The sequence below is a fragment of the Dendrobates tinctorius genome, unplaced genomic scaffold (assembly GCF_039654945.1).
Source record: "Dendrobates tinctorius isolate UK_male_01 unplaced genomic scaffold, ASM3965494v1 ptg000205l, whole genome shotgun sequence".
Lineage (NCBI taxonomy): Eukaryota > Metazoa > Chordata > Amphibia > Anura > Dendrobatidae > Dendrobates > Dendrobates tinctorius.
Window position 1 is genome coordinate 1662334 of NW_027361872.1, and position 21522 is coordinate 1683855.

General features: G+C 44.8%; 1 protein-coding gene across 1 annotated transcript in view; it reads left to right on the forward strand.

Annotated features, from left to right (window-relative positions):
- Positions 1 to 21522, forward strand: part of TTC7A (tetratricopeptide repeat domain 7A) — a 421036-nt gene that overhangs the window by 198165 nt on the left and 201349 nt on the right. The window contains exons 13-14 of the mRNA XM_073554004.1: positions 5685 to 5742; positions 8162 to 8234. Of these exons, the coding sequence (XP_073410105.1) occupies positions 5685 to 5742; positions 8162 to 8234 (131 nt within the window). The remainder of the gene's footprint in view (positions 1 to 5684; positions 5743 to 8161; positions 8235 to 21522) is intronic.

The window sequence follows — 21522 nt, forward strand, 5'->3', positions numbered from 1 at the left end:
GTCTTCTGCCGGCTCTGTTCAATCTCCCACCTAAACAACTCACCGCTTCCACTCTCTGACCACAACATTCTCTCCTTCACGCTCACAAATCCTCGCCCACCCCAGCTCATTCCTACCTACCACACAGTCAGAAATCTACAAGCTATTAACCCTCAGACACTTTCAGATTCCCTACACTCATCTCTGTCCCCAATCTCCTCTCTTTCCTGTCCTAATCTGGCTGTTCATCACTACAATGACACCCTTAGAAGCACCCTTGACCAAGTAGCTCCCCTCACCCTCAGAACCTCCAAACACAGAGTAAAAGAGCCCTGGCTCACATCGCAAACTCAACTTCTCCAGCGATGCTCCAGGAGTGCTGAACGCCTATGGAGAAAAACCCGCACACCAGAAGACTTCATCCACTTCAAATTTATGTTAAGAACCTATAACGCTGCCCTTCACCTTGCCAAACAGACCTACTTCACCACCCTGATCTCCTCACTAGCCAACAACCCCAAGAAACTTTTTGACACTTTTCACTCCCTCCTCAGGCCAAAAGCACAAGCCCCTATCACAGACATTTGTGCTGATGACCTGGCCTCCCACTTTACAGAAAAAATAGATAATATCCGTCAAGAAATCTGCTCCCAACCACCAAGTGCTGTGACTCCCATCCCTTCCTACATCTCCCCTGGCTCACTCTCCACATTTGATCCCATAACAGAAGAAGAAGTGTCCAGACTCCTCTCTTCTTCTCGTCCGACTACATGCACTACCGACCCCATTCCCTCACATCTCCTCCAGTCTCTCTCTCCAGTCGTCACAACCCACCTAACTACAATCTTTAATCTCTCCCTCTCCTCGGGCATTTTCCCATCCTCCTTCAAACACGCCATTGTTACTCCACTACTAAAGAAACCTGCTCTCGACCCATCCTGCACAAACAACTACAGACCAGTCTCCAATCTCCCCTTCATCTCTAAACTTTTGGAACGCCTAGTTTACTCCCGCCTTACCCGTTACCTCTCCATTCACTCCCTTCTAGACCCTTCACAGTCCGGCTTCCGCCCCCTACATTCGACTGAAACTGCACTCATCAAAGTGACCAATGACCTTCTGACAGCAAAACGTAACGGTGACCACTCTCTGCTCATTCTTCTTGTCCTATCTGCAGCTTTCGATACTGTTGACCACCATCTCCTACTCTCTAGGCTCCAGTCACTAGGCATTAAGGACACTGCACTCTCCTGGTTCTCTTCCTATCTCTCTGACCGCTCCTTCAGTGTTTTGTTCTCTGGCTCCACGTCATCTCCTCTTCCTCTTGCTGTCGGGGTACCTCAGGGCTCAGTCCTTGGCCCCCTTCTTTTCTCTCTCTACACGGCCCCAATTGGACAGACCATCAGCAGAGTTGGCTTTCAGTACCATCTTTATGCTGATGACACACAACTATACACGTCTTCCCCCGACCTTACCCCCGCTGTACTACAGAACGCCAGTGACTGTCTGTCCGCAGTCTCCAATATCATGTCCGCTCTCTATCTGAAACTCAACCTCTCCAAAACTGAACTTCTTCTGCTCCCGCCGTCTACTAACCTCCATAAATCTGACATTTCCTTCTCCGTGGGTGGTACCACAATAACACCCCGGCAGCAGGTGCGCTGTCTGGGTGTTATGTTTGACACCAATCTCTCCTTTACATCCCATATACAATCCCTTGCCCGCTCCTGCCGCTTACACCTAAAGAACATCTCTAGAATCCGCCCTTTTCTCACTATGGAAACAACAAAAACCCTCACTGTTGCATTGATCCACTCTCGCCTGGATTACTGCAACGCTCTATTAATTGGCCTCCCCGTCACTCGACTATCCCCTCTCCAGTCCATACTCAATGCAGCAGCCAGGATCGTCCATCTGGGTAATCGGTACTCGGACGCGTCCGCTCTTCGCCAGTCCTTACATTGGCTGCCCATTCATTATAGGATCCAATTCAAAGTACTTGTTCTCACCCACAAAGCTCTCCACAGTGCGGCACCCCATTACATCTCTTCTCTCATTTCTGTCTATCGGCCTAGCCGATCGCTGCGCTCTGCAAACGACTTTCGACTAACCTCTGCACTAATCCGTACCTCCCACTCCCGACTCCAAGACTTCTCCCGTGCTGCTCCTATCCTCTGGAATGCTCTACCCTAAGAAATCAGGACTATCCACAATTTGCATAGTTTTAGGCGCTCCCTCAAAACACACCTGTTCAGAGCGGCCTATCACATTCACTAATCAAAGTCATTCTCTGTGTAAGTGTGCGTGCGTAGCCCATTCACTATCTCCATCCATCCTTCACTCCTGCAAGATGGCTGGACCTTCATTGTAAATACACCATTGTAAATACACACCTGTACTCTGTATCTCCCTCACCTCATTGTAGATTGTACGCTCTCACGAGCAGGGTCGTCTTATTTCGTCTTATTTTGCTTTAATTATTATATTGTTAGCGTTGTTACTTATGACTTGTGTTTTGAAACTGTTAAACTGTAAAGCGCTGCGGAATATTTTGGCGCTATATAAATAAAGATTATTATTATTATTATTATTATTATTATTATTATTATGAGGCTTTCAAAGAGGCGGTCAAAGTGTGTAAGGTGCACTGGGCACCTGAGACTCGGCAGTTGGCAATAGTATCAGCCAGAGAAGATACATCAAACCGAGTAGCTGTCCTGAAGGAGATGCATCTACAATGTCTCCACGCCAAACAGCTGGTCAGGCGGAGTAATGTGAAGGCTGCTCGATGCCTAGAGTTAGCAAGGGAAGCTATGGATCGGCTGGGTTTGCGGAAAGATGTGGTTCCGGTACCCAATGCTCTGATTGGGAGAATCATTGGAAGATCCGGGAAGGTAATGCAAGACCTTGTGAATATCTCCGGTGTGGTGAGAGTGAGGATCCCTCCTGATGATGACCAGGTATCCAGTGAAGTGGGTAGGATTCCCATCATGGTTGTTGGCTCCGTGGAGAGCCTGAGAGACTTTTGAATGCTCGTGGAGTATCGAGTGGGGTACCTGCAAGAGATTGAGCAGTTGAGGCTGGACCGCTGGCGAATTAATAAAGAAGTACGGAATACCAGGTGGCGGCCGCCTTCAACCCAAGATGTAAAGACCCGAAGTGTTCCACCAAGAAGTGACAGGGCAGATCGCCGAAGAATGTCAGCAAGTGGTAGTTCAACTGACAGGATGACGTTGAGAGACCGTAGTTCTTTTGAGACCCTGAATGAGTCAGACTCAGGCCAGACAGTTGGCCTGATTAAGACTGATGACCGTACCAACCGGGGGAGCTGGTCGGGGAACGGAACAAACAGGGAGAGGAACGTGGTGACCAAACAGTGTCTGATGACGCAGACAGACTGTAACTGGAGGGCCAAAGATCAAGACCGGTACTCTGACCGCTGGGGGCGGGAGAGGCCTAACGTAGAGATAAGGCCGTATGACAGATGGAGATGGTTCTCTCGACCTGTGGGGCAAGGTGTAATGAGTGCCCGGTCTCGAGAGCATGATGTAATGTTGTGTGTTCAACCCCACAAGTTTTAACAAAGGGGGAGGTATGTGGTGTAGTAACCACTGTGTCCACTAGGGGGCGCTGTATGGATGTCCCAAGAGAGAGGATGAGTGTCAGAATCCTGAAGGACGGTTGTGTATCTCAAGGTGGGTGGCCTTGAGATGGAGATTTAGGTATGTGTGTTGATCAGCAGTGATACTGCTGAGGTGCTGCTTTAATATGTCAGGGAGAAGTCTCCAGGTAACTAGGGAGATGTGCGGACCTGGTTACCTACAAACCCACCCAGGGGGTGTGTTTAAAGAACACTGTTGTAAAGAGTGTGTAAATGCTTGAAGGACCTGTGATGAGGTCAGTCATGTGACCCGGTGGGCGTGGCTATGGACCATATAATGTGGCCAGGGTAGGTCACATGTGGTGAATGCTGGGACCTGGTTGGTCCAGTGTGGAAGGTCCCGTTTGAGTGAGATAGGGCTGCCTTCTGACAGCAAGTGAACGCTGTGTTAATGGCTGCACGTGCCTGGTAATTCCCTGGAGAGAATGGACATCTGCCTCATGATGGTGAAGGAACCATGAGTGACCCTGACGTGGGTGAGATAACACTGAGGCTGAAGAGCCTGTATAATGGACGCTATGCTGTATAAATGAACTTTATGTTGCTTCTGTGGGTTTATGCTGCTAAATAGACCACATGGACTATGGTGTTTTATGGAAAACCCTGTGCCAGATCAGGTTTTGTGGCTGCAAGCGAGTGATCCCCTACTTACATGACAGCGCTACCTCACAATATGTAACAGTAAGCAGCCAGTGCTAGTAAAAGATGATAACAAAAACAGGGTATTTAGTTGATAAGTTTTTTGCAAAAAATGTATACGAAGCCACTTCACCAACATCACGGTATACCCTTCTCAGAGCAGTCTTATCTAATGTATTTAAACCTGATCATGTGAACAATACCTACATGAGCAGGATTCAGAAAGGTGCTGCCCGGTATGGGCACGCTGGGCAAAATGGCTTTATGTGCATGTCACACAAGAGAGAGGCGGGGATCTCCCAAAACTTGCATAAGCAAGAAATTAATAAATTAAAAACACATGGGACATGCACAAAAATTAACAGGTCGGTAAGACAATGTTCACACCACCCAAAGACTAAGACAAAAAAACACACAGTATGACAAACTTATAAACTAAATACCCTGTTTTTGTTATCATCTTTTACTAGCACTGGCTGCTTACTGTTACATATATTTTACAACAGAGTATTCAGACACGTTTGTCATACTGTGTGTTTTTTCTGTGAATGCAATAATCGGTAGAGGTGGCATTTTATGTGGAATATGGAGAAACCACTTGTTATATTAATTGTGTTGAGCATTTTAATTTGTTCTTGTTTGGTTTATTGCAAACAACAGAAAGTTTGTAAGTTTTGTTAGAAAAATGTTCAGAATTGAGAGTCCTCAGTGGTTGATACCTTTTAATGGTATCAACCACTGAGGACTCTCAATTCTGAATATTTTTCTATCTACTGGCTAACACGGGACAAAGATATACGGTACATCTTTTAAGTTTTGTTAATAAACCTAATTTGCAATTGTGGTTGAACAATTTTGTCTGTAATTATACATGTGTTAGTGCAACCTTCCTCAAAGATGGCAGAGGCTTCTGGTCCTCAACAATGGCTACTAATGGAAAAGCACGTGACCAGACCTGTCCAACAGCTGCCGCCAATTAAAAAATACCGCACATGATAAAGGGCCACAAATAACATGTCCTTTATTGTTACAATAAATTGGGCCGATTCCTTATAGCACCTTATGTGGCCCTCATCTCTTTGTTTTTTTTTTTTTTTTATTTAGCATGGCCTGGGTGCTGGAGAATTTTACAAATGTGCAAAGTCATCATTTATGGCCGTAACCTGTTCACATTCCGCAAAAAAAAAAGGAATCTCTGGCATGGGCCTAACATTATAACTCACCGTGTATAAACCGTGTCCGCCTGTTTACACTCCACACTCCTACAAGATAAATATTAGCCGCTGAATTAGTGTCTCCATAACTTTTAATTCTTTTCTTTGCCTGGTGAGAATTTATTGTGTTTAGCTGACCACCGGAGAAATCTGTCTTTTTTTTTTTTCTCTTTTTTTTATTTTTTTTGTAGCTGTTCAGAAAAGCACTCAGGATGATTGGAGTAAGAAAGCTCTGCAGGCGCTACAAAGGTAAAATAATTATTGCATGTTCTTTAATCACGCTCGTTTTGTGGAGCTGAAAGTAAGCATGGCATTAACGTCATAATATTGGACTCCTGAAATTAAACTACATAATCAGACCTCTCTGCAGTTGGGGACTTATCGGACTTAACCAAACACTGGAAAAAAAAAAAAAATTAAATTCTTTCATTGAAGTGGAACCAGAGACAAAAAAATTGCTAAATGCATTTTATTGTCTCGGGGAGAATAAATCTCTACTAAATAAGGAGCATTTTCCAGTCTCGGCCTATTGTGTGCTGGTTATATTGACTGAGATAGAACTTCATTATAACCTATGCAGTGGCAACTAAGATATGGTTCTATAGTCCTCCTGTATTTTGGTCTCCTGCCCATGCTTTAATTTTTATCAAGGAACAAAATGTAAAGGGAATGAACAAAACATAAATCTAAATCAAATCAATATTTGATTTCGCTCCTTTGCCTTCAAAGCAGCATCAATTTTTCTTGGTATTTGCATCATGGAAAAGTATCAGCATTGAGGACACCATTAATCCTGACCAAATCCCCAGCCTCAAACTTGCAAGGAGCCTCCACCATGCTTTACTGCTGCCTGCAAACCCTCATTATTGTTCTGCTCTCCAGATCTCCTGCAAACAAACTAGCTTCTGTTACAGCCAGATATTTCACATTTTGACTAAGGACTCCACAGCACCTGCTGCCATTTTTCTGCTCCCCAGTTCCTATGTTTTCCTGCATAGTCCAGTCGCTTGGTCTGGTTTTCACATAGAAGGTCGTGCTTTTGGCGCAGTTCTTCCATAAAGACCACTTCTGACCAGACTTCTCCAGACACTGGACGGGTGTATAAAAATAAAATTGGAACCCAAAATATATGCAAAAAAAAAGTTATTGTATTATTTTTCACACAAGTTATCCCGTGTATATAATAATGTTGACGTTTAGGCCAATCATATGGCTTTCATCAGAACAAGGATACCTTTTGTCCTGCGTTTGATAAACCCTATATATGGAAACGGCACTGGAGAAGTGCACTACAATACTGGAAGGATGGTGCCATCTATTTTGGGGTGCCAATTTTATTTTTAAAGGGTTTGAGGATTCCACTCCAATTTGTGCACCCATCATCAGGAGTGCTGCGCAGCCTTGTTTAGCTATATGGGTGATGGGTTTGTGTTGCTTTTTTTTTTACTTGGCGAGCTGTAGTTTTAATTAGTATCGTTTTAGAGTATGTGCATCTCTTTGATCTCTTTTTGTTTTATTTTTTGGGAGGTACGGGGATCGAAAAACAGAGTTTTGCGTTTTTGTTTTTTTTTTGCATGTAGCTGTATCCTGAAGTGTCTCTATTACACCTCTACCTTCCTGTCTGGGCATAGCTTACATGGAGGACACGCAGTTTGAGGATTTATAGCTTTCTGGTATTTAATTAAAGAGAACCTGACACAAAGTAAAGTACAGCCGGCACCTTTCAGCCCTCTATTACAGCATTCTAGTACACTATATGTACAGTACTGTATGTCCCCATTCCACTCTGCAAGACAAAAAGCAGACTTTTTATTATACTCACAGATGGTGTGGTACATTCTGATGGGCGTCTCTGGTCTTGATCCGGCGCCTCCTCTCCTGATGATCTCTGTCATCCTTCCCTGCTTCATCCGGCTGGCGCATCCTTCCTCCATACAGTGTCCCTCATTGCGCTTCTGCAAAGGTGCGCTTCGATGTCCCCTGCCCAGCGCAGAGAAAAGCACTGTAGGGGCGCATGCGCCGGAGAAAGGCCAGAGATCACCTATGACTTGTTGGCAAAGCAGGTGCCCTATAAAACTTTGGCCTACCCTAGGCAGGGCAGAGGGAAATGCGACTGCACAATGGGGGACACTGGATGACGTCGAATGCTTAATCCACATCAATGGATGCCATACTTAAGGGATTGGGGACATACTTACAGCATACTAGAATGCTGCATGCCGCCGGATCAAGACCAGAGACGCCCATCGGACTGCACCGTCTCTGAGTATCAAATCACCTTTATTGTGCCTTTCATGGCAGATTGGGGACATACATACTGTATATTAAAATGCTGCAAAAGAGGGCTTAAAGGTGCTGGCCATACTTTATATGGGGAAAACTTGGTGACAGGTTCCCTTTAAGTACTTTTGAGTGTGTTAACTGATCACATGACTTAATGGAAAGCCTGTGAGTCCTGCTTCCCCCTCCCACATATCATTGACTGACAGAACTCTCTGCTTACAAGCCTATGAAGGAAATGATGTACGTCACCCTGTGTGGGTGGGGAAAGCAGGACCCACAGGCTTAATCTAAAAGATCTCATTCCTATAGGGTTAGAAGGAGCTAATCCGACATTCGTATCCCTTTTTTCATTGATACCAATTTGAGAAAGTTTTCTTGTTTACAGGGCACATGACCTAGATCCAGAGGACCCCCAGATTATCCTGTATCTATCACTTCAGCTGGCCCTGGTAAGACAGGTAAGCGTTTCGAGTTAATCTGAGAAGTGATTGCTGACTTATCCCTTCTGATTTCCCAAGACACTGCGCTACAAGGGGCGGGTAATTGTGGATTTTAGTGATCGGCTATGGCAGTGGATTGAATCCTTCAGGAACGTATTTATGTTTTCATTTCTGAAACCAACTAATAAGTCAGTAAGTTGGATTCATGGCTGTCAGGAATCTTGCACTGTCACCTCACTTGTAGTTTTTGCAATAATCCATTATGATGTCTTTGTCACATCCTTCCTTTTCTGACGACATATTCCCTATATCTACTCACTCGCTCATGTTCCTGGATCTGAAAAACTCCAAAATCTGACCTTTTCTTTTGAAATTGCAAAAACTTTTGCTGTCGATTGTATACATTCTTGTCTGAATTATTGCAACATTCTACTGATCGGTCTCCGTCTTACCAAACCTTCTCCTCTCCAGTCCGTCCTGAATGTGGCAGCCAGGGTCATGTTTGTGTCCAGCTGCTTCACCATTACCTCCACCCTGTCATTGCACTGGTTATCCATTCACTACAGAATCCAACATAAACTCATCTCTCTCACCCACAAGCTCTCCACAGTTCTGCACCACCCTATATCTCCTCCCTCATTTCTGTCTCTAACCCTACCCATGCTCTCTGCTCTGCAGCTGATCTAAGACTAACATCCTCTATAATCCAAACCTCCCACTTCCATCTCCAAGACTTCTCTCGTGCTGCGCCAGTTTTCTGGAATGCACTACCTCGGACGATCTGTTCATACTTAGCCCCCTCATTTTTAAGAGAGCTTTAAAAACACATCCCTTTAGACAAGCCCATCACCTCACTTCACTAATCTAACTCAGCCCTGTTCAATTCATCTAAATGTTCCTGGTCCCTCCTAGTCATCTGCCTCTACATCCTCCATGCACTCAATAGCACTTGGTCCCTGTACTCAGATACTGGCTGATGGCCGGATCATACAGCTTTATATCATCACTCCTGTTTATTATACTGATGGCTGGACCGTACATGGCGGGCACGTTCTACCTACTGTGCCCCCCTATTTCCTTACAGATTGTAATCTTGTGCTCACGGCCCTCACTCCTCCTGTAACTGGTGAACAGGAGGTGTCTGACAGGATATCAGGACTCTTCAGACCTACAGATGACTACCCATTCCTGCTACTACATGTGGGGACAAATGACACCGCAAGAAACGACCTGGAAACCATCTGCAGAGACTTTGAAGACTTAGGCAAGAAAGTGAAAGAACTGGGAGCGCAGGTGGTCTTCTCTTCCATCCTCCCAGTGGATGGCCATGGAACAAGGAGGTGGAATAAGATTCTGCAAGTGAACAACTGGCTACATCGATGGTGCCGTCAGCAACGATTTGGATTTCTGGATCACGGAGTGAACTACTTATACGATGGACTACTTGCTAGAGATGGGGTGCACCTTACGAAGACTGGAAAGCATGTATTTGGAAGTCGCCTTGCTACACTTGTAAGGAGAGCTTTAAACTAGAACAACATGGGAAGGGAAGCAAAAGACCAGAAAAAGCCATACACCTGACAAATGCTATTGAGAACTCTGCTATTAGAAGTGGAAAGGAAGAACAAAGACGAAAGAATCTAATTAATAAAAATATTGGAGAAAGAGAAACCAATCACAAACTAAAATGTTTCTATACTAATGCACAAAGCATGGGCAACAAACAAGGAGAATTGGAACTACTAACACAGGAAAAGAAATATGATGTCATTGGAATCACTGAAACTTGGTGGGACAATACACATGATTGGAATACAAGACTAGAAGGATACAACTTATTTGCAAGAAACAGACTTGATAAACGAGGAGGGGGTGTTGCATTGTATGTTAGAAACGCGTATATCTGCACAGAGATTGAAGCTTCAGAGACTGGGAGTTCTGTGGAAACTGTTTGGGTAAGAATACAAGGACAGAACAATGGAAAGGACACCATTGTAGGCATTTACTACAGGCCGCCTGTGCAAGCTGAAGATATGGATGAACTCTTTATGCATCAAATGGCCAAGTTCTCCAAAAAATATGACATAGTTGTCATGGGAGATTTCAACTATCCAGACATTTGTTGGGAATCTCTCTCAGGCAAAACTAACAGGTCAAGGAAATTCTTATCCTCTCTTGCTGACAACTTTATCTTCCAAAAGGTAGGGGAGAAAACAAGGGGAACTGCTACCTTCGATCTAATCCTTATAAACAGGGAGGAAATGGTTGAGGAGGTAAAAGTGGTTGGAACCCTAGGAAGGAGCGACCATGCTATTTTAGAATTTTGGATAACTAGAGGAGGAAGACCTGTGAAGACTCAGACGTCAAGGTTAGATTTCAGAAAGGCAGATTTTAAGGGATTCAGAAAGATAATTGGAGGGATCCAATGGCTGGATATCCTTAAAGACAAAAATGTCCAGGAAGGATGGGAAATCTTGAAAAATGAAATTCTCAAAGCACAGTTGTTAACAATTCCGAAAAGAGGGAAAAATAGGAAGCATTTAAGGAAACCAGGATGGGTGAACACAGAACTTAAGCACATGCTAAAAAGGAAGAAAAAAATGTTTATAAAATGGAAAGAGGGAGGCATATCTAAAGAAGAATATAATGCTGTCTGCAGAACCTGCAGCTCACAAATCAGATTATCTAAAGCTGACAATGAATTGAGGCTTGCAAGAGATGTCAAAAGCAATAATAAAGGATTTTGGGGATATGTCAAAAGTAAAAGAAAAGTCAAAGATGCTATAGGATTTTTACAGGATGAAAATGATGAAATGGTAAGACAGGATGTTGAGAAGGCTGAACTTTTAAATTCCTATTTTGCATCTGTTTTCTCTCAGAAAGGAAATGTAACACCAACTGTTATTCACTGTCCTATTAAGGGAATAGAAGAATCCAGGATATCTATAAACAGAAAGATAGTGAGGAAACACTTAGCTAACCTAAATGAATTCAAGTCTCCAGGTCCAGATGAATTACACCCCAGAGTACTGAAGGAGATAGCAGAAGAAATTTTTGAACCCCTCTCCATAATCTTTGAAAATTCTTGGAGAACAGGAGAAGTGCCAGAAGACTGGAGAAGAGCAAATGTTGTTCCTATCTTCAAAAAGGGGAAGAAGGTGAACCCAGGCAACTATAGGCCGGTGAGTCTGACTTCTATACCAGGAAAGATCTTTGAACAAATTATTAAACAACATGTATGTCAATACCTGGATAAGAATGAAGTGATTAAACAGAGTCAGCATGGGTTTGTAACTAATAAGTCATGTCAGACTAACTTAATTTCCTTCTATGACGGTATCACTGATTGGGTGGATCAAGGAAATGCTGTAGATATAGTATATCTTGACTTCAGCAAAGCATTTGACAAAGTCTCTCATACAATCCTTATTGAAAAAATGACTAAGTATGGAATGGACAAGGCAACTGTTAGGTGGATTCATAACTGGCTTAGTGATCGGACCTAAGAGTGGTCGTAAATGGCTGCACATCCAGTTGGAAGAATGTCTCAAGTGGGGTACCACAGGGCTCTGTCCTGGGCCCTGTATTGTTCAACATCTTTATCAACGATTTAGATGAAGGAATTGAGGGTAAACTGATTAAATTTGCTGATGACACAAAGCTAGGAGGGATAGCTAATACTAGAGAAGAGAGAGAGAGGATTCAAAAAGATTTAAATAAACTGGAGAAGTGGGCAGCAACTAACAGAATGGTTTTTAACAGGGAGAAATGCAAAGTACTACATCTGGGCAATAAAAATGAAAAAAGCATATATAGAATGGGAGGAATAGGGCTAAGTGACAGCACATGTGAAAAAGACTTGGGTATACTAATAGATCACAGACTGAATATGAGTCAACAGTGTGATGCAGCAGCAAAAAAGGCAAATGCAATTCTAGGATGTATTAACAGAAGCATACAGTCTAGATCACGTGAAGTCATTATTTCCCTCTACTCCTCTTTGGTCAGACCTCATCTGGAATATTGTGTCCAGTTTTGGGCACCACATTTTAAAAAAGACATCAACAAACTGGAGCAAGTTCAGAAAAGAGCGACCAGAATGGTGACCGGTCTGCAAACCCTGTCTTATGAGGAAAGGTTGCAGGATTTGGGAATGTTTAGTTTGCAAAAGAGAAGACTGAGAGGAGACTTAATAGCTGTCTACAAATATCTAAAGGGCTGTCACATTGTAGAAGGATCAACTTTATTCTCATTTGCACAAGGAAAGACTAGAAGCAATGGGATGAAACTGAATGGGAGGAGACACAGATTAGATATTAGAAAAAACTTTTTGACAGTTAGAGTGATCAATGAGTGGAACAGGCTGCCACGAAAAGTTGTGAGTTCTCCTTCAATGGAAGTCTTCAAACAGAGGCTGGACAGACATCTGACTGGGATGATTTAGCGAATCCTGCTTTGAGCAGGGGGTTGGACCAGATGGCCCAGGAGGTCCCTTCCAACTCTACGATTCTATGATTCTAACTGTGTGTTACTCTGTAATGTCTTTATTGTCTGTCCCCGCTTTATTGTAATGTGCTGTGGAATATGTTGGCGCTATATAAAGAAAATTATTAATATTACAGTAAATGTGAGGGAGACCATTCCCACTATATATACTCAGTGTGATGATAAGTTCTCCTGGAGGATGACCAGCTGGAACATTTAATGTTTTTATTGTCGGTGAGATATATAGAAGAGAATTTGGAGTACGGGGAAGCTACAGGGAAGGCTAAGCTGGCATGAAAATACTTTAAAAAAAATCCATGGCTTCCACAGTACCAACCATGGGCCACAAAAAGTGAGTTAACTGAGATTCTGTAAGTGAGCTCGATCTGATGCTCCAGTGGGAGAGATTGTAGCTCATACAGTGCTTGTCTTTGTTTCGTGTCTTTCGGCTGATTTATGACCACGGATTGCATCAAAGTTAAATGTGCCTGTAAAAGCCAAATGGCGCAACATTTTTAATGCAAGTGAATTGCAAAACTGATTTTTAAACCCATAAACCCATTTAAATAAGCCCTCCTCCTCCTCCCATCAAAGTTTTCACCCTCTTAATATATTGCAGTCATCATATTCTATAGCACTGTGTACTTACAATTGCTCATTTTTCCTTTCTACCCTGTTAATTTTTCTCTGCTCTATGTAGAAATAGGACATATCTTTTCCCTGCATGAATCATTCCCCTCTTCAACTCCTGACCCAGTTGCTCCCTCTTCCTTCTGCCTGGGACTTTTGCAGTGACTCATGTGTCGACTCACACAGGGAAAATTGACCTCTTGTTTTTACATAGAGCTTAGAGCATTCAGCTAGTCAGTGTGTAATCATGTGATGTTATAGACCTAATGGAAAAGAGAAGAATTAACTGGGTAGAAAGGCAAATTGAGCAATTGTAAGTACACAGTGCTATATAATATGGTGACTGCAATACAGTATATTAAAAGGATAAAATTTTGATGGGAGTGCTAACTGGGATTACCCCTTTAAGGATCCCCGTCAAGAATGGTGAGAGGTTACAATGAGCCTCTCACACTCTGGAGGACTCGTCATGTCCTGCATTAATGCAGAAAATCTATTTAATGAAATGTGTACTTGTGATGGCGCTGCAGAGAAATTGAAGAAATCCCGCCTTCTGCACCGCTTCTGATCACCCTCAGGACAATGCTTCTAGTTATTACATCTGAATTCCTCTTCCTGTGCTCATCGCCGTCATTAGCGTTCAGCAGATGACGTGGATGACCGTGCGCCATGAGCGCTTCAACAAATGGGACCAACCCGTGTGCAGGAGTGGAGTGGCGCTATGTCTAGAAAAATAAAAGTCGCCCCTTTTTTTCTAATACTGGACGACCCCATTAATCTTTCTACTGTAGTTAATTTATTTGCTTTTTTGCCTGATGTGAAAAGTTAAGAATTTTATCATTGTGGTTGTTGCGTGTTTATGGCTACATTTGGAGCTCTTGTGCTCTATTATTCTTTTCTGAACATGTTTTCATGTTTACTTTCTTTCTTTTTTTTTTTTTTCTTCTTTGTCAACCCCCCAAAAATAAAGCCGAGTACAGTATGTAGGATTCCTGGCCAGCAGAAGCGATAATTAATACTTGGATATTTGCACATGGAGCAGATTGTGTTTATGTTGCTTTTCACAGTTAGCGGAGTACAGCTTCATCTGAATTGTTGTGTTTGTGAGGGGGGCATTGTCTGCATATCACTTTATACATTCCCAAATATTTCATGTCCTGCCTTCATTCTGGATAATTTATCATTTTTGCTGTCCATTACTGATGAACGAACCCTTTGGGATATCTGAGCATGCTCGGGTGTTAACCGAGTGACTTCGGCGTGCTCGAAAAATATGTTTGTGTCCCCGCAGCTGCATGTCTCGCGGCTGTCCGACAGCTGCAACACATGCAGGGATTGCCTAACAAACAGGGACCGAAACGTGCTGGAAATCTATCTTGGTGGTATATGGACCCACAGCCTTTCTTATGAGCCCTGTTTGTGCGCCCATAGCAGTGGTTTGCTGATCTGCATACTTCAGAGCAGTGGTTTGTGCAATCAGTTAGGGTCTCAGGGCTCGGACCACCACAGATCAGCAGATTTCAGTCTTTATGACATATGAGAAGTCATGGCAAATGATTGGTCCCCTTTAATAAAAGAAATTGGATGCAAAGGTCTACACACTTATTCAATGAAAACTCCAGCCAGAACATGCATATACAATAAAGTTTATCAGCAAGCAATTTATACATGTAGCAATTTCTGGCAAAATTAGACAATTAAGAGACAATCAGGTCACGTATCACATAAGCAGTTTTGCTGTATTCAAAAATCTCTGCTGTGTATGAAGGAGTTGACCATATGGTGACTTGGGGACATTTGCTAACGCATGTATTCCTATTTTCCTTGAATGAACTCTCTGAAGTGACAGTTTGCGTATTTAATTGACCAGAGGGGTATGCATGGCTGTTAAGTCTCCTCACTCTGACATGCCAGGCATATCACTCTCCACAAGGTGAAGCATTACCCCTTAGTTCCCAGTCTAGAGCCTCTCATACAGCCAAATCAGATCTCATGCTTAGCACTGAGGAGGGGCAACACCCTGAAACAAAGTGTCTGCAAATTGAGATTCTGGTTTGGCTTTTATCCTAAGTCATGTGACAAGGCTTGTTAAAGCATCGACATTGACTTTTAGGATTGCTGCTTCCAAAAGGTGACACTAGAATTCAATTTGTCTTCCTCTCTGAAGAGATAATTTGCATATTTATTTTCCCACAGCATCATTGCACGGCTTATAAGTCTCCTCACTCTAACATGCCAGGCATGTCACTCTCCACAAGGAGAAACGTTACCCCTTAAACCCTTGAAATGAGCTGAAACTAATGAAAAATGGGAGACCTACAGATCCCCACAAGAGGGTTTTCTTTGAGATTCGTTGGTGATTTAATAACCACGGCAGGGACCAGCGTTTGTCCTTCGACGGATGAAACGTGAGGCCATCCGTCGCTAATACAAGTCTATGAGAAAAAAACGGATCCAGCGGCATCAGTCACTGGATCTGTTTTTTTTTCTTCAAAATTCGACGGATTGTGACTGATGGCAAAAAAAACTGATGTGTGAAAGGGACCTTAAGTAATTTTGTAAATGTGGGCCAGCAGAGGCATAACTTGAGGTTCCTCGACCCCATTGCAAAAATCCGTACCAAAGCCCCCACCTGCCGTTGACTATTTGCGGTACTGATATCTTTATCGCATAGAACTTTGGAGCCTCCTTGTGCAACAGACCCAGGAGCATCCATTTTCCGTGGGAAACACTGTCCTTGAATGGCAGCCATAACTTAGCTTTCAGTGACCTTTTGGGCTTCCTCAATAATTCTCGTACTGGCCCCCGGGTTAGTTTCTTGTTTGGATGAACCATTTCATATTTATATCCTGATAAATAAAGTTCCAGATTGTAAGCCCGTGGTTCATTATTAGCCCTCTATGCCCATGAAAATGTCAAAACAAAAAAATTATTTATTCTTTTATCTTTGATGGAATTATGAAAGAAACGCCAAGTGATTGAAGTTGGGGAGGTGACGGCTTCGTATTTGTTCTTTCGATGCTGGATATGCGAAGTGCGAGCGATCGTTAAACTTGATTATGCGGAAGTTTCTTGTTCTTGGCAAGAAGCGGTGGCAGCAATTCCACAAAATTAGTAATAACCCACGGATCATTAACCCCTGATTTTTAGACGGCACAGTTCACTTTTAATGCTGTGTCAGTACTTTAATGGCACATTGCTTTATAGTCTTGCCCTTCACCACGGTTGACCATACAGTAGGTAACATCAGATACGCTCCAGTACTGAACCCACTGACTGGTGAGTACGATGGCGGCACGTCGCTGCTGTAAGCCCCGGCAGAGCTGGCAGTCCATCTGATACGACATTGCTGCACCGCTCAGCACTGGCTGGGAATTCAAGCTGGCAAATGAGCCCAGGTCCCGGAGTTTCAGCACACCATCTGGGAAGCAAACTTCCATGTTCCTCGTATTACCCAGATCCTTAATGAAATAAGCAGCGACATCTGTCAGTAGATACTTGGCTGTTTGTCCCGGTGGAAATGAAGAATAGACAAATTATAGGATTTATATAGACGCTATGGCATGAAATCCGATTATTTATTTGCCTGGGTCATGTCAGTAAAGGAATGACAACTGATAAGAATTAATGTTTACAAGTATAGATAGAGGGACGTGAGAAACTTACTAGGTAGCTAGATATTAGATACAGTGTGTAGACATATATGTGATAGATAATAGATAGAAGGATAGATAGATAGATAGATAGATAATAGATGGAAGAATACATAGATGGATGGATTGAAAGATAATACATAGACAATAAATTGATTGAAAGATAGATAGATGATAGATAGATAATAGATGATAGATAGAAGGAAAGATAGATAATAGACAATTGATAGACGAGAGATAGATGATAGATAGTTAGCAGGATAGATAAAATAAATCATAGATAAAGAGATTGATATGGGATAGAGAGTGTGGTGTAGTAACCACTGAGTCCGCTAGGGGGCGCTGTGTGGATGTCCCAGGAGAAAGGATGAATGGCAGAATACTGAATGGCCGTTATGTATCTCAAAGTGGGTGGCTTTGGGATGGAGATTTATGTGTTGATCAGCAGTGATACTGCTGAGGTGTTGTTTCAATGTGTAAGGGAGAACTCTCCAGGTAACTAGAGAGATGGGCGGACCTGGTTACCTACAAACCCACCCAGGTGTGTGTTTAAAGCACTATTGTAAAGAGTGTGTAAAGACTTGGACCTGTGATGAGGTCAGAGTCATGTGACCCTGTGGGCATGGCTATGGACCATATAATGTGGCTAGGGTAGGTCACATTTGGTGGAGAAAGCTATGGGCAGTGTTCTAGCCTTGTTGCTGGGAGCAATGGAAGAGGACTGCAAAGTTTTGGTTGCTAAGGGCATATGTTGCAGTGCTGGCAATGCTGAGCCAGGAGGGCTGACGGTTGGGGAAGCCAATGCCCGGCTGTGGTTCTGGAACCGTGGGGCGGCCTAGTGAGTAAGGCACTGTCTGGATCGGTGAGCCCAGTGTGGCCGTTTCCCCAGGAGAAAGAGACTTATAGGATACCTCTGCGGTAGAGGAGTCCGAGAACCTGCTCGGCCAGCAGGTGACAGTCGTGAAAACCGTGTTGTACTGACTGGGGTCAGTGAGAAAGACACTGGTGATTGCTATAGGGTGCCTCTGTGGAGAAGAGGTATCCGAGGACCTGTGTGGCCGACACAGGTAACGGACAGGTGTTCATGTTGTACTGACCGGGGTCAGTGATAAAGACTGTGTACCTGGAGGGTTCCGTGAGCAAGGTCCTGGAGGGTCAGTGTTGGGAGGTTCTGGGAGAAGAATCGTCTCCCTGGAGCACGTGGTATGACCTTGGACCTGGTGAGGCGTGAGTGTTGGGCAGTCTCAGGCGGAGACGGATGTCCTAAAGAGCACCCGCTAAGCCCCTTGACCTGGTGAGGCCGGTGTGTTGGGAAACCCTGGGAGGAGGGCCGCTCCCTGAATAGCACCCGGTGCGCCCTGTGTGTTGGACGGTCTCAGGCGGAGATGGAACGTCCTGAATAGCACACAGAAAGGACACGTGAGTTTTGTGTGGTGTTTTTTTTCTTCTTTTCTCAAGTCAGCCTGCGGTGGCTCAGTGGGAGTCAAGAAGGTGACAAGCGGCTTCCTGTAACTCGGCGGGGTTACAAAGGGGACAAGCGGCTTCCGGCAACTCGGCGGGGATACAAAGGGGACAAGCGGCTTCCGGCAACTCGGCGAGGTTTCGAAGGGGACAAGCGGCTTCCTGTAACTCGGCGGGGTTACAAAGGGGACAAGCAGCTTCCGGTAACTCGGCGGGGTTTCAAAGGGGACAAGCGGCTTCTTGTAACTCGGCGGGGTTACGAAGAGGACACCAGCCGCTGTGTGTGAACAGCAGCCGGTGGTGTCGGTGATCGGTGACAGCAGGAGCTGTGGTGGTGCCAACAAGGACTTGTGTGGTATCATTAAAAGACATAAACTGTGTTGTGTGAACTGTAGTCTGAGAAGGCCGGTATAACGGACATGGGGAAATCCCGAATGGGGGCGGTGGCCCAAATCGGGGTGGTAGCCCAAAAGGGGGTGGAGTCCCAGAAGGGGGCGGTGACCCAAATTGGGGTGGGAGTCCAAAAAGAAGTGGAGTCCCAGAGGGGGGCGGTGACCCAAATTGGGGGGTTTAACCCAAAAAGGGGTGGAGTCCCAGGAGGGGGCGGTGACCCAAATTGGGGTGGTCCAGAAAGGGGTCGGTGTGTCAAAAGAGGAACAGCAATGTTCGTGTATGTTGTTTTCTGAATGTGGAATATTCTTTCCGTATAATGACAGGCCACAGGTGTGTACCGTAATGCTGCACCGAGAAGGAGTCTCGGGTCGGCTGGACTCAAAGTGTCAGGTGACTCTGACAGGATCTCCTCTCACTTTCTGTCTGACCAAGAGATTGGTCCAGGTTCGCTGTAAACATGGGGTCACAGTGAACTATACGGTAGACAGAGTAATGTTTGAGGGGACCAAAGGTGGTGTCTGCCAAGGGGGCGGGATACCCCGGGACTTAGTCTATGCCTTGGAGAGGGGCCAGGACTTTGTTTTGTTTGACGTATGGTCGGACGATGGAGACGTTTCGACTGTGGGGCCGGCAGACACTGAGACAGTGACGGCTCCTGACGTGGACAGGTCAGAAGTAGAACTTACCGGGAAAAGAAGTACATCTGCCCAACTGACGGACCTGACGTCTCGTGACAAGACAGGTGGTGGGCTGGGAGATGAGGTGACTAGAGTGGACACACGGTCAGAGGGTAACTGGAGGGTTGACTCGGATGATCGGCATGACTCAGACTCTAGGGGTGACTGTGGCTCTGAGAGAGAAAGGGAGCACAGACTGGATGAGCTAGAGAAAGAAGTCTTCGAGCTCAAAGGTCACCTGGCATTGTGGCAAGGTCTGAATAAGTCTCTCAGAGAAGAGGTAGGAGTACTAACAAAAACTGTAAGAGGTCTTCTGCGGGAGTAGAAGTGGGACGAAGACTTACAGCGGCCAGGCCTGAGTGAGGAACAGTGTGAAGACAAAAAGAAACTGAAAAGTATGGAAGCAGAGGTGATTCGTTTGCAGACGGAGCTTGCTGCTGCAGAGTGTGCTAAAAGACAAGCACAGCAGGAAAAAGATGAACTGGCTGATGTGATTGCCAACAACAGAGGTGAGGGTGCTCTGGCTTTGGAAGAAAAGAGGCCGTTAGAGTCTCACATTGTTCAGCTTGAAGAAGAAGTGGAGGAAGAACACGTTGAATTAGCCAATGACAAGCTGAGAAAGGCCACACTTCAGGTTGACCAGATGGATGCTGATTGTGGAGGAGGAGGAGCGCCGAGGAGATGGCTGCTCTGGCATGAGGCTCCTGAGTTTTTTTAGTTTTTTACCCCGTTTAATTGTTAATTCTCCCTTTGGAGCACTCACCATTGCGTAGCTACAGGATTCGGCAGAGCTGGGAGTAGTGTGGAGACTGCGATCAGCTGGGACTGGTGTCTTTCTGTCCTCGTGGAGCTCCGTGCCTGGATTCAGCTGGGAGAGAGTGAAGCTGCTGGCTGCCTGCCAACTTTCCTACAACTTGTAACCAATTCCAGAATGCAGATGATCCCGGGATAGGAAAGCTGGTGGAGTGTGCGGTGCTGGAGTTGTTCTGGAGATCTTGTGGTCCACGTGGAGCTGTAGGGCTACAGGATTCGGCAGAGCTGGGAGTAGTGTGGAGACTGCGACCAGCTGGGACCGGTGTATTTCTGTCCTCGTGGAGCTCCGTGCCTGGTTTCAGCTGGGGGAGAGTGAAGCTGCTAGCTGCCTGCCAACTTTCCTACAACTTGTACCCATTTCCAGAATGCAGATGATCCCGGGATAGGAAAGCTGGTGGAGTGTGCGGTGCTGGAGATGTTCTGGAGATCTTGTGGTCCAGGTGGAGCTGAAGGGGTGAGCTGGGCAGGTTTGGACTGACTGTTGGCATGTCCCCTGATGTCCCTGTCTTGTTGCACCCATGCCCTACCCCCCAGCAGTGCTGGAAGCACCCTTTATGGAAAGTTGTACATTTAACTTTGCTAAGCTGTGACTGTTCAGTCTTTATAGCTACAAGCTGAGTGTAATCATGGCCACTGCACTCTGTAAACCTACTCTTATGATTTCAAGGGATGATTTATTATTCTGGAATCATCCGCAATTTCTCATGGACTCCCCTTCTTGGAGCATGATTGCTAATTCAACAATTGAGCACATAAAATCCATTACTTCTGTGAAACCTGTGGAGGTGTACTGCAAGAGAGGTAGGAGAGGAGGAGTCCTGGCACGCCTTCGGAGGAGAGGGTTCAGAACAGCTCTTCCTTCACTCCACTTGGCTAATGTCCGTTCCTTATCTAACAAAATGGAGGAACTGAACTTACTTTGTAACATGAGATCTGATATGGCCAATTCAGCTGCTCTTTGTTTTATTGAGACCTGGTTGAATGAGACCATCCCTGATTGTAGTCTGGATCTATCTGGTTTTGTTATCTACAGAGCTGACCGTGATTGTGTAGCTTCAGGTAAACAAAGGGGGGGTGGGGTATGTCTCTACATCAACACTAGCTGGTGCTGTGATGTTAACATACTGGGAAAAGGTTGCTTTCCAGATCTAGAGTACCTTGCACTCAATTGTAGACCATTTTACTCTCCAAGAG